The sequence below is a fragment of the Hirundo rustica genome, chromosome 11 (assembly GCF_015227805.2).
Source record: "Hirundo rustica isolate bHirRus1 chromosome 11, bHirRus1.pri.v3, whole genome shotgun sequence".
Classification (NCBI taxonomy): Eukaryota; Metazoa; Chordata; class Aves; order Passeriformes; family Hirundinidae; genus Hirundo; species Hirundo rustica.
Window position 1 is genome coordinate 15,201,986 of NC_053460.1, and position 14,082 is coordinate 15,216,067.

The 14,082-nt window shown below is 39.5% G+C and overlaps 1 protein-coding gene across 1 annotated transcript in view; it reads right to left on the reverse strand.

Moving 5' to 3' along the window:
• LOC120757938 (uncharacterized) overlaps positions 1-10,501 on the reverse strand; it is a 34,146-nt gene extending 23,645 nt beyond the window's left edge. The window contains exon 1 of the mRNA XM_040075675.2: positions 10,404-10,501. Coding sequence (XP_039931609.1) covers positions 10,404-10,501 — 98 coding nt within the window. The remainder of the gene's footprint in view (positions 1-10,403) is intronic.
• Positions 10,502-14,082: the final 3,581 nt, after the last annotated feature.

Sequence of the window (14,082 nt, forward strand, 5' to 3'; positions counted from 1 at the left end):
CTTTAATTAAAGCAGTTTTAAAGGTAAGTTGTTCCCAGGAAAGCAGCACAAAATAACATAATCTTATTGTTTTATATTTTCTTCTGACTTCCCTTATCTCATTTTTTTTCAAAATGGCTATCCATCCCACAGAAGATATTCTTTTTCTACCTTAGATCCTTTTCACATGACTGAAATTTCTATTACGGCTTCGACTGAATTTGCAAAGAAGGAAGGAACAGGATGTGAAAGTTGCAATAGGAGAAGCAATTTATGTGCCACGAATATTAGCTCTTCCACACTGTCGCAGTGAGTGTGATAAGAGGTAGGCACCCGTGTACTGTATGCACAGAATGAAACCTTTCCTTAGCAAACAGAAACTGAAATGTTTGCCCAAAGGATCAAAGATTCACACTGCAAAAGACTAATATTAGAGGGCAAGATAACCAATTAGTGTTTCCAGACCAGGTGCAGAGCTGAGTATTATATTTAACCCAGCTACAAATTTCATCCTTTGCCCTCTATAAACTCCCACAGCAACACAGACTGTGAATATGGGAGAAAGGGAGAAGTGAGCAGTTTCTAACAAGATCTATCTATGGAACCATAGGCAAATTCAGATGCAATTCATCGTCTAAGAATTTGCCGTTAATACAGGAATCATATTTCTATTCTAGCGTCTTATCCCTTTTTAGTATGCTAAAGTTAAGGGTTCAAACTGTGAACCCTTCGCACTGATTTCTGATCACTCAGCCTCAGATACCCTTTGAAGAATAAAGTGCTAATCAAAGTCAGGTTTGGCTTTGCAACTTGACCCTGTACATAGTAAACTGGAAGATAATGTACCATAATGTCTTAAAATACCACCACAGATTGTTCCTATCCCTTCTTGGATTTCCAGGCTCATCCTATCATCTATGCTTGCTAAATACATTCAGTGAATTGTTATGTAATAAATATGGTAACATCTGGAAGCCTACAATATTCAGCGCTGTTTAGTTAACATTTAAAAGTGTGGGCTGAGTAGAATTCAGGTGGGAGAGCACTGATCCATCACCAAGGATATCAGTATTAAGGAAATGGAGAGGGCTGTGTGGACACTGACAACTTTCCAGCATATCATTATTGTCGTTATAAATGATAACTGCTACTTCCTACTTAATTTCCACTCTTCAGAGTACATCCATCCCCTTCTGTTGGCTTCTCATTCCTTTTTCCTACCTTTCTCCTTTTCAGAAAAGGAAAGGTGCAGAGTTGGCCTAACAGGCAGATACCGTCCCCTCTCTAATAATGCCCCTTACATTAGTGCCAAGCAGTCAAGGTTTTCTAAAGCACTAAAGTAATTCCACAATACCCTCACTGCTGTGGAAACTGCTGAGCAAAACTCTCACACAATGGGTCTCCCTGGCATTCTTTAACCCTGTTGGTGATGATAAAGTCTCATAAATCTAGGTAAATCTTTAATTATACCTTAGGAGCACTCTGATATTATAACTATGAAGTAGTAATAAAGAATATGCTGACAATTACCTCCAGTAAGTCTACACTTTATTGAAGAAGGGGAATTGCTTCTAGGGTTAATCTAGAGTAGCATCATGGGTTCTTGCTGCTATTTTTGGTTTGCCTCTGCTAAGCCAATTTTTATGGGTTAGCATATATGCATAGAGCACACAACACCTGCACTTCTCCTTATTTTTGGGATATATTTATCTCCTCTAGCTTTTTGCTTTTCTCTGGAACATTTAGAGTTCCTGGTATTGGAAAGCCATTTTGGAGCTGGTAAAAATAAAGACCTAACTATATTTTTGCTGTGTGTGGCTCTTTCCAGTGGCAGTTCTTTTTCACTCCAGCTCTGGTTGAAAATTAGCAAAGGTACCGTGGCTTTGGGGCTCTGGTTATATTGGCAGAAAATCAGAACACGTCTGACTGTAGGATATATCTTTGCTTTTAAATGTCAGTGCTACATTTGCATGTATTTTCTACTGGTTTATGCAAGTTATTTATATCTTAAAGCAAAGCGTACATTTTAACTTGTGTGAATAATGCTGAAAGAATAGCACGTTCTTTTACTTTGCTAATTAAATCATCTTGAAAAATGGTCTAGGTGGTAAGTGACAGGATTAACAAGGGCACTTTGCAGGATTTTGATGTTTTCTTGATTAGATCGGGAGTATTTTATATAGAAGAAGTATTTGATGAAGTGGTTTTAGCAATGTGAATGAATGCACGGCCCCAGTTTATCTCAGTATCTTCATAAAGAAGCCATCTTAGCTGTCAAAGAAGCCCAGCCAAGAGTGAAAATGACCTTAGCTCACAGCTAAGCAAAAGGTCAGCTGAAAAGAATAGTGGGAAACATTATTCTTAGTTCTGATCCTTTGGGCTAGCCACTGTTATTCCCAACAAACATAAGACATTGTACTGAACTTTAATAGGTCAATAGTACAGAAATATTAGGTCTAAACCCCACAAAATTATTTTCAATTTTTTTTCCAAAAGATATAATGACTGCTCTATTATTTGTTTTGGGGGTTTTTTTGTTGTTGTTTTGTGGGGGTTTTTTGTTTGTTTGCTTTTGTTTGGTTTGTTTTTTGGTTTTTTTGTTTGTTTGTTTTTTGTTTTGTTTTTTAAGAGCTTGCTGAAAGGATTATGTGAAAGTGGACTATATTTTAAATAGTTGCATGTCAAGGCAACTTTTGAAACAGGAAGAGAGATGGTCCAAATACTTCTATTGGCAACAGCCACAAAACTCTCTTAGCCTCTTCCAAATGTGATTCCTAAACCTTTCTATTTTTAAGCTGGAAGAAATAATAAAACTGTCAAAATGTTTACATATAGTGCCTACCACCTGAGGTCTCAGACTGCTCTGTCAATATCCTATTAATTGCATTATAAATTTTATAGAGCTGGAAAGTATAAAAATTCCCATTTTACAGATGGGGAGATGGGAATATTAAGAATTCATGCACTCAGTCACACAGGAGCTAGCAAGAAAGAGGGCTAGAATGAAGACCTCCAATTGCCCAACAGCAGAGCTCATTAGACAGAAGTCGAGCAAAGAAAAATATTGCATTTGTCCCTGTGATTTCAGTCTTCTAGATATGAAATAGTTCAGTACTAACACAATAGCAACACATTTCCATGGATTGCTCCAGGAGGACAGCAATTTGGAGCAAGTTACAGTAACTCTCTGGCCAAAAGCCACACAAATAGACTTTTACAAAAATAAATTGCAAATAACAAATGGTAACAAATTTTTTTTTCATTGAAATATTAAACAGGAAAGCAAATAAAAGCCAGGGAGGATTATCAAAGAGCTACCCTATCTTCATAAAAATTCAGTGTTGGTAAATGCAATGGCCTGGATTTAGTTTGCATATGTTATATTAATCCTGGTCATACTAAAAATGGAATATGGGGGGTATAAAGAGATCACAACCAAAGCACTCTCCTTGAGATTTTTAAAATGACAAAATCCAAAATCACCCACAAAGAAGGAATTGGGAGAGGGGAATATCCACTGATTCTAACCTTTGTGACTGATGTCATTCAGGAATTGAATTTGATTTGGTTTTATTTGCAAGACTACATGTACCACACGTATTTCAGCAGGATTTGTCCCGTACTCTGCTCAGGTTTCTCCCCATTCACAATCTCACCATAGCCACCTCTCAGCCTGTGCATGTGCCTTGCAGAGAAACCAACTCCAGTTATGCAAAAACCCTCAGTCACTAAAAAACAAATATATTGCAGTATCTAAATCTCAAAGTACCTTGAAAAAATTCACAAAGTGAAGCTCAGAAACCCCTCCAGAAACTACTTTCTTCATAAATGTCTTCAGTTTTTTGGGGGGTTTTTTTGCCCCTCATCTCTTCCACATAGGAAGGGAACAGTTTCTCTTGGAAAATATCCCCTTGGCAAAATATGAAATCAGAATTTTGTGTTTTCAAAAGAAATTGCAGAAAATTTAATCACCCCAAAAGGCAAATCTCAAATGGAAAACAAAAACAAAAAAACAAAACCAAAATTCCCTTGCATTGGAAAATCATTTACACTTACTTAAACCAAACCAAACTCTACACATTATTTACCTAAATAAGTAGATATAGTAACAGTTGCCAATATCCTGTCAGCTAAAGTTCTTTTTAAAGTTATTTCCTTACTTCCTGTGTGATTTCACTTTGTTTTTATTCCTTTCCTAACTATAGTTCTGGGAATAGTGTATTGATTATGACTCATTGCTTGAAATTACACAGATTTGGAAAATCACCACTTTCTCCACTTTTGACAAGCAAATTCAAGCTGTATTAGAGTTTAAGAAAGTTTGAGGAATATTGTATGTCAAACTTTGGACAGAGAAGCTGCCTCCTGAAGCCGCACTGCCCATAAGTTAATAAAAAATTCAGTGTTCATTAGACCAGGAAGAACTTTTTGCTGCTTCTTTTTATCCTACTGCATTTTTTCAACAATATTTGAACTCACACTATCAGGCAGGTTCTTCAATGCTACTTTTTTTTTTTTGTAATTTATATTTACTAAATATAATTTTAATATATTCACTAATATATAATTTTTCCCAGGGCAGTTTTGAACAACTTACATCCAGCTCCATGAATTTCAGCTTAACAAAAACAGAGCTTGTGTAATCTCGGCTTTGGAAATTTATTTCCTAACTTGATTAGGAATAAATGGATGCCTACAACTTAGCATACTTTTATTAGTCTGAAATTCCAACCCAGCTAACAAGGCCCAGCTACAGCCCCTACTCTGCACAGTTCCTGCTTGACCCCCCCATAGATCTGGGGTAGGGCAAAACTCCTTCGCAGAGTTTAGTGGGTTTGGTTCTCCTCTTTCCTCTGTTACAATACAGACTGCCCACATCTGATGGGAGGATAAAGGTATTGGCACTGGTATTATTGTGGGTGTTAAATTCTCACAAAAGTTTGATTGGTGTCTCCTGCTTACATTCCCAGGATTACTGCAAATCCCAGGTCTTGTACTGGGAAAGAATGCCCCTGAGTGAAATAACAAGGAACTTGGGGCTAGCAGAAATTAGTCTCTTCTGTACTATGAGGATTGACTGACTTCATAAGACTGTTTGCTTTTTTTACCTACAAGTGCTTCAGAAGTTCTTCTTTGCAATATCTCCACATTTCAGAGCTGCGGCACCATTCTGATAGTAAAGGCTTTATGAATATTTTAGAGTTATATTTACAAAAACCGATGCGTATTTATTTGTCAGCAAGTACATAGTGGTTTTGGGAGTGAGGAGGTGCATGGAGGGGATGCTGCTTAGTCTCTCCCACTTCAACATTTCCATGGAGGGATTAGAGATTCCCACTAGTAGGTCATTGCCCCATCTCACACACCACCACCATCACAAAGTGCCTCTGCAGGCACCAGGAATCACCTCTCGTGCACAGATCCCCAACTGAAAGTGCAGAAAGCCTTCTCCAGTCTGCCAGCATGAATCCTCCAAGCTAACCAGCAATTACAATTGCAGTAGATAAACTACAAGCACACTGGTGTAACAAAGCAAGCACAGTTTTTCTTCCTGGAACTCTTACATTTTAGGAAGCTCAATACCTAAAGTTAGCCTGTGTTTGCAGTTTGGAAGTGAAGCCAGCATTCTTCTAATTCTGAGTCACATATTGACAGGTTGTCACCTTTCAACTGCTTTCCAATCCACCAGACCAGAGCTTTCAGAGAGAGCATTTTGTATGAATGTGTGCGCTAAGCACACATTCCTGGAGCTCCAAATAGACCTAGTGGTCCAAAAGCACAGGTATTCCAGATTTTGGACAGTTAGATGAAAGATGTGCCTATTTTTTTGCCCTGAGCACTCCAATTTGTTCACTGCCTGTGATTTAAATACAGGATCAAGATAGATGCATGGGCAAGAACTATTAATGCAGTGTTTGAAAAAGATTTTATCTATTACATTGAAAGTTAAAATTGAAAGTTAAATTAAAAGCAACAATGCCAATGATAAAAAAATATGTTGATAGAAATGTTAAATAGGACAATTTTACTGTAGGCAAGTGGTTTCCAACTTCAATTGAATTCCTAATTAAAGCCATGACTGCTATTTATTGTGCAATATGCTTATTTGGTGCTGCAGCATCTGCTGCTTGAAAGCGGCATTCACCCTCCTCTCCTGGGTTAATTTAAGTTCACCCGCCTCCCCTCAGTTCAGCACTGGAGTCTCACAGAATGGGAATTCAGCACATTGCAGAGATTTAGTACCTATTCTAAAGCCCAAATCTTCTTTAATAAACACATTCTAAATAGTAAAAAAGCTTGTTTGGAAGCGGCAGGGGCTGCACGCAGAGCATCGAGGTGTCCCCACGCGTGCTGTTTGTGCCGACGTGCCTCCAGTGTCCGCGGTGTGAGGCTCCCTGTTAGGAGAATTGGATGATTAAGGGGAGAAATGTCCCTGTGCAACCCACAGCTCTCATCCCACAAACGCAGCCACCCTGAAAATAAAAGGCAGGGCAAAGTGCTGCCTTTCACCCCCTCTTTCCTTCTCCAGCAGCCTCAGGCACAGTGATTTATCACCAATGTGGCTTCTCTCCTGAGGAATCCTTTTGGAGCAGTACCACAGGATCCAAGCAAAGCCAAGGCTGGTGCTTCAGAGACACAGGGCAGCATCTTCTCTTTTCTCTGCACTTCTTTTGGAATTTAAATGAACAGACAGAAACAATTGTGGGGTAAATCTGGGGTCAGCATGGGAGAGGTCTTTGCCCACATCCCCATATGGAGGGAAGAGAAAGAGGCCACAGAGGGGAGAGCGCTGTGCACAGCTCCGGGCCAGCAGGGTGTCCTGGCCCTCAGCACACACAGCAGCTGCTGGACACAAGCTGGCACAGACAGCAGCTCCTCCAGAAGGGCCCGTGGGCAAGACAGACCCAGTGCCCACGCCAGAGCAGCCTCCCCAGACTGGCTGAGCACAGACACCCCTGCTCGCCAAGACCTGAGGCTCTCTGAAGGAGACAGAAAAGATAAGTCTCTACATGAGCAAATACTTATTTTCTGCTGTCGAGGGAAGAGTGCCAACATTTGTGCTAAAAAATCAGGAATTTCACACTGTCCTCAGAGAGGTACAGCCAGTAGTGTCAAGCCTACAAGCCGACGTGGAAAAAGGTGGAGGACAAAGAGACAAGTTTTGTTAACGTCTCCCATGATGAAGTTGCACAGATATCTGGCAAGAACCACTTCACTCACTGCAGGTGTAAGAATCAAGAAACATCATAAAAAAAAAACAGAATTATGGCTGGAAATATGCCTGCATATTGTCCAGATAAGCATCTAGAGCAAATCTGAACCAATTCACACATGTTTAAACATTCCAAGGTTTTGGTTATGCAGAAGAGAACTGCCAACTGGTTGGGGCCATCAGAGAACCAGTGCTGGAGGGGACTTGAGACATTGCCAATCCACTTCTTCCTCTCCCAAGTCCTGATCTTTCTCCAGGTGCCTGCACAGCAGCAGAGCTGCTGCTCCAGCCTCTGTTCCCTGCCCAGCAATGCACCCCAATCACCCCGCCAAGGCCGGCAGGGGCAGAGGAGATGCTGAATCAAGGCTCCTCCTCTACAGCCAGCACTCTGCATCTCTCTCTAGATGCTAATTCTGGTTGTGGATTTTGTGTTTATTTGCTGTTCCAGGTCTAATGTAAAGCATCTTGTTTGTCCATGTGACAGCCTGGAGGTCCATTTGGCTGCTCTGTCCAGGGCTGGCTGTACCAGGGCCAGCCAGCAAACAGATCAAAAACTGAAAGCCTTTGCACGAAGAGGCTGCTATTGCCAAGGACTAGAGAATATGACTGAAATATGAAGGAATTTTTGGTGGCTGTTTGGGGGAGGGAGAGAATTATATGTTAAAACATAAGAATTCTCTTCCAGCATAGTTTAAATTGCTCCACAATACTGATTAAAATAACAGAACATTATAGCTTGCTTAACTAAACATTATATTTCTAAATCCATTTTCAATTGTTTTCCTTCAATTTAAACATTTTGAGTAATTTTATTGCTATTCATACCTGCTTGATTTTTTTTATTAGAAATTAAAATGCATATTTTTTTATCTAGGTTACAGAGTGCTGGTACATTTAACTCTTTCAGATCTGTAGACTGAGAGCAGGAAAGACATCAATGGCAAAAGTACAGTGTCTGTCTATTGGAATAAAATATTTTTATTAAAAGACACTTTTTTGGGGGAAGGAAGGAGCTAGAATAAAGTAAAGGTAAAGGTATAAGTTGCAGCATCAAGACTAACATTTCATTTTGTTCATACACGCCCCTTTCACTGTTTTTCGTATGCCCACTCTGATCTTGGTATAAAAAAAAAAAAAAAAAAAAAAAAAACCACACAAACAACACCACAAAAACACACCTAAAACAAAATCCCCAGCAAAAAGAAGTATTTTTTAGACTGTGAGTTGTAAATACACTTCTGCAGCAAGACAGGCACCTAGAGATCTTCTCATGTAGTGAGGTAATTCTCATCAGTGCTGAGAGACAGCCAGCCCTGGCTGGAGCCAAGCTGCACATCAGCTGAAATCCCCTCTTTCTGCTTAACACCTCCCACATTTCCTTTTCCCCAGCCACCCTTCATCAGAAGGTTTCTCCCTGATGGCACAATCCCCCACCACCACCTCCCTTCATGAAGTGGGATTCCCCCCTGAGTACTTGGGCAGAGATGGAATAACTGGCCCCACCACATTCATACCTGAATATTTCTAATTTCCCTAAGTCAGCAGGGGACGTTCAGAGACCACTAAGCGCTGGTAACCACATCAAAACATTAATTAACACAACTATATTCCCACACAAATAAAACATTAATATGGTAATTTCTAGCCTATAACCAGCTGGTATCTTTTCCCCAGCTATATAGATAGTAGGATTAACAGTGCAAAGCAAGTATTATAACAAAGTCAAATTAATATCACCTTTTCCCAGTTTTATAATTCAGAATCAAACAATAAATTATAGAAGTCCTTTAGAAACCGTCCCTTATGAAATGCTTCTCCTGAATCCATGCTCAGGGTGCAAATTCCTTTTCCACAGTGTTTTCCTGGTTTCTATGTATTTCAAGGCTACTCAGTGACAGAATCTCTGCCTGGACACCTGTGATTGTCAAAAGACCCAAGATAAAACCAAACCAGAAGAGTTTTCCTCAGGAGAGGTATTTGGTTAATACTTAGACATTGTTTTGGTTGTTTGTTTTGTTTTTTTTTTTTAAATCATCTCAGGCTCAAGCTACAGTTGTCAAAAAAACACACAAGTATATTTCTCTTCACTCTGCACTAATTTTGGCATTGCCTTCAATGATAAATGCATTTCATGAATGTTAACACATTATACATACATAATTTGAAAGAACTATGGGGAAAACAAGCAGCAAAAATATGAGCAATGTCAGTTAATGAAAAGCTCACATTTTCAAACCAGTGTTTGGCTAATTAAAATTGAATTAAGTGACTACAACATTAACTATATCAACTATTTAGCATAAAAAGTTGTTAAATATATCATATTGTATGTAGGAAGATCCTTGCAATCTTTAATTGTAAGACATAGTCATGTACTATTTAATTGCACAACTTGGTAGGCTATAAAATTTGGTTACATGAATTATATTTAGTAAAATATTTTAAAACATGTTTTTTTAAGATTGTGGAATTTTATGGATAGTGTAATAGGACTGAAGCACATTCTTAATTATGTAATTATTTGCATTTTCAAAGTCCAGCATAACTTGTCTTGCTTCTACAGTCTAAGGTAGGAAAAGCCATCAAGTGTTTTGAATTCACTAACTTAGAAATAATTTTGAATGTTCACTTGAAGCATTTTTCCACAAATTTTTGACCAAGTTAATCTAGTATCAGACCAAGGAGAGTCCTCCTATTATTAATGGAACAGGTGTTCCTCATGATCATAAATTCACAAACATACACAAAAACTTTCAGCAACTCTTTCAGCTGATACAAACATTATCACAACTAGCATGTTTAAAAAAAAACTAGAACAAAGCCCAAAAAGCCTGAATATATCCGATGAGGGGTTTTTAAAAAATACATTTATTGTCATCAAACTTCTGACATGGGGAAATTCAAATCCTTCTGGTTTTCCTTCATGCATACAGAGTTGTGCCATTTTTTCATCTACCACAATAATTACTTTTGCTTTCAAAATTAGAAGGGTTTCATATCCTGTTCACCTCCCAGCATATACAGGCAGTTATCAACTTTTCCAAGATGTCTGTGCTACTCATTGCTATATAGAAACACCATCAACAGTCAGGGCAGGGATTAAGGAAAAGAACCACACAGGAAAAAATAAAATAAAATCAGGTAATACTCAATGTTCACTAAAATAATTAATTTTACAAGTGCTTTCCTCACTACCTATAGTGTGACTCACCAAGTCCAGGCTCCTGGTGTCACACACAGGAGGGAGCTCAGGAGCACAGCATCCCTGGGGAGCTCTGACCACTCTGAGAAGATCCCCAGGGCCCTCATCTCAGCAGCACTTGTTTGCCTGGTTTCACACAATAGCACCTGTCCTCCCTCATTATCAATCAGCAGTTTGGCTACCAGCTTAAAGGGGAAGTAGCCTGACTGGTACAGGATGATGGAATAAGAAACATGCTTCCCACAGCCAGGGCAATAAACACAATCTCTTAAATTAAATCTCTCTAAATTAGAAGTTTCCAGCTCTCTTTTTAATACGATCCTAAGTAGTAGCAAGAGCTGTCATTCCTAGCTCTGCATACACCACTCTGATGTAACTCATCTATCACTAACTCATTTGAAAGCCACATTTTATGAAGCCTTGAGCTAAACTGTAGTTAATCATCTGGGCATGGCCCAGAAAACCTATCAGTGATTGCAAGGAAATGAAAAAACCAGCAGAGAAAAAGCACATGAAAGAAACACTGAAGCATTTGTACAGGAATTTGTATTTGTACGAGCAGAAAGATGCCACGAGCTGCAGGCACTGGTGCCAGCCGTGCATGCACAGCACTCACCACTGCAGCACTCAGCACTGCAGCACACGCGGGCTTAGGGGCCCTGCCAAAGGACTGCCTAATCCAGGCACCTTTCCTGCACAGCCAGTTCCAGATCCATGTTTGGATTTCCCTTTGCCAGCAGCACAGCCACTTCAATGGCACTGGAGGTTACACCAAAATTCAGCGCCCCATCCCTCTCTGCACCTCGGGGGCACAAAGCCCTGGGACTCCCTGCAACAGCCTCATGATTAGGCTCAGCCTCTCCAGAGATCGAGTGAAGCACCTCTCAGAGCAGAGTTAAACAAGGTTTAATTTCGCTGCATACAATCCACATGCAAGGAAGGAAATTTTAAAAAAAACCAACCAAACTACCCAACAGCAAAACAAACAGGAAAGAAACGTAACTACAGTGCACACATATAGTCCTTACTTGAGCCTCAGCAGCTGTGTCACTAAGGGTCAGTTCATGGAGCAAGCAGACCCATCCACATTCTCCACTGCCTCCCTCAAATTGCCAAGCTCCCTTTCTTTCCTTAGAAGGATCTTGCTAGACCAGCTGATGTTACTCAGGAAGCTCTTGCTGCTGTAATTCTGTCCAACCTCCTCTTGGGTTTGTTGTTTTGTTGGACTTTTTTCACATCAAACTCCTTCTAATTGTCAGCTTCCCTCATCTCAGTTTTCCCTGACTGTCTTGTTAAAATCAAAAATCACACATTGTTAGCAGAGTGCCACATGCTGTCCTGGAGTTAAACAAAATTTTACTATCAGAATCAAGTGGTCTTTATAGCACTTGTTGAACCCATTCTACCTTAATAAATCAAAGTCTCGATTCCACATTTCATATCAGTTTCCAAGTTTCATAAGGAATACAGACAAATGAAAGCAAATTACGAGGTCAACTGATACATATTATTGCCATCCTTTGTAGACAGGGTGATCCACTGGATGATAATGCTGTTTTAAAGAGCTGTTTTGTGATCATCTCGATTTACTTAACACTCATTCTTACATTAATATTTATCATGTCTGATGAGAATTGATATAAACAAGTATAATCAAGATTATTTTAGCATCCTTATTACACAAATGCTTTTGGGTAATTTTATAAAAGAGGAAAACATGTTTGTGTATTTATTCAGAGCTACAAGTATCCCACAGGCCAGTCATCTTAATCACAAAATTACTAATTTTATAACTAAAGATGTAGTCACAGTTCAGTTGTAATGGAGAGTCCAGTGGACTGGAGATATGAGAGGAGAATTTGAGGGTACTAAATTGGTTTACCCTGAAAAAGGAGACTTTTGGGATAATCTAACTGCTGTTTTATCCCAGCTAAGGCAAGGTTATAGGAGGGATTTGTCTCAGCAAAAGAACAAGAAGCAATGGTCACAAGTTGCAGAAGAGGAAATCCGAGTGAGCTAAAAGGAAAAAAATTTAAAAATCACAGCAAGGCTATTTACACACGGGGACAGCTTTCCTGGAGAGGATGCAGAATCTCCATCCATGGAGATTTCATTTTATGTCTGCACAGGCAGACAAGCAAACCTTCAGCCATCAGCTCTGGTTTCCACTGTGGCCTTGTGGAACAAGAGTTTGGGCTTCCAGCCCCACAGATCCCTCCAGTCTGGAATCTGATCCCAGGGCATGTGTGAAACCTGCCAGGAGGGCACCTGCACATCTCCTGCCTTGCATGGGAGGAGTCCAAGCAGAGGCAATGCCTCCTAAAGCACTTGGACAAATTCGCTGCAAGTTTAACATGTGATACATGGGAGAAAATGCTTGAAAAAAGTAAAAAAAAGATGGAGAAACTTGTTTAGTGTGGGACCCTGCCCTGCATATTTTAACAAGTAAAATGCATCCAGAGTTTATGTCAGCCTGAAAGAGGTCTGACCAGCTGAGAGAGAAGTTTCAGGTATTCCAAGGCCCTTGGATGCAAAACCATGTTGGAAACGCCAGGAAAGGAACAGGACCCTCCCTTTGCATCCTGCTGTGTTTCTTTGGAGGAGAACACAAGAGGCATCATTTGCTCTGTTTGCTTTAGCAATTATTTTACCTTCCATCAATAACTAAGACATCCTTAGGGAATTCATCCCAAAATCTTAAAAAACACAAGATAGTTCCTTAAACTAAAAAAAAAGCTTCCTCTGATGATTTTTGAGCCAAAATGACGCCATATACACTTATGTACTCATCTAAAAATTTTAACAAAAACCTTTTTCCTGAGGCTGATGGTTTTGTGGGTCAGTCCTCTGCCAGTCTCACAAAACAGGTTTGCTTTTTCCCTCCCTGGTAGAATAGCACATCCTTTGGTCTCGTGTTGCGCTGTTTTCTGGGCTATAATCTCTGAGTGGATTGTCACTCAAGCCTCTGTCTCTGTACACCCAGGTTAACTCCTGCCTCTCAAGCAGCAAGGAACACACTGCAACATGGATCAAGGCAGGTACTTATGCTAAAAATCACCCTGCAATGGGAGCTGGGGACATTTAAGTTGTCAAGCAAAGACAGAAGACACACATTAGGAGACTGCAACCCAGAATAACCAGACTTTCCCTTTACCTCTGAGGGTAATGGCATTAGAAACCCATACAGCACTTTACCAGTTAGCAGCCATTGCTCTCTGAGGAAGTGCCTTTCATTAGAATTACTAGCTTGAAAGCCAGACCTTACAAGGTAGAAATCATTCCTAAAATTTGGATGAAGAAATGGTTACAAAATGAATGGCAGCATTTAGAGTTCCTTGTTTTCCTAGGGTTTATTTTCTCTTTTTCTGAAACTGAAATATAAGAGTTACTAGCAGAAGAAAAACTACTTTCCCTTGTCAGACAAAGTTTATGAGTTGTTTGTTACAAATAAGGAAGACTTGATGAGAAGTGCTTACACACAAAAGCTTCAGGCAGATGATGAATAATTTTTTATTAAATCTCTTATACAAAAAGTTTGCAAATCCATTTACTGCCAAAAAAAAAAAAAAAAAAAAAAAAAAAAAAAAGAAAAGAAAAAGGAAAAAAAATTGGTTCTCTTATGGTATGAAAAAGTGCAAACACAAGGAAAGTCATCTTCCATGATTATATAATGATATATTCCTTTTAA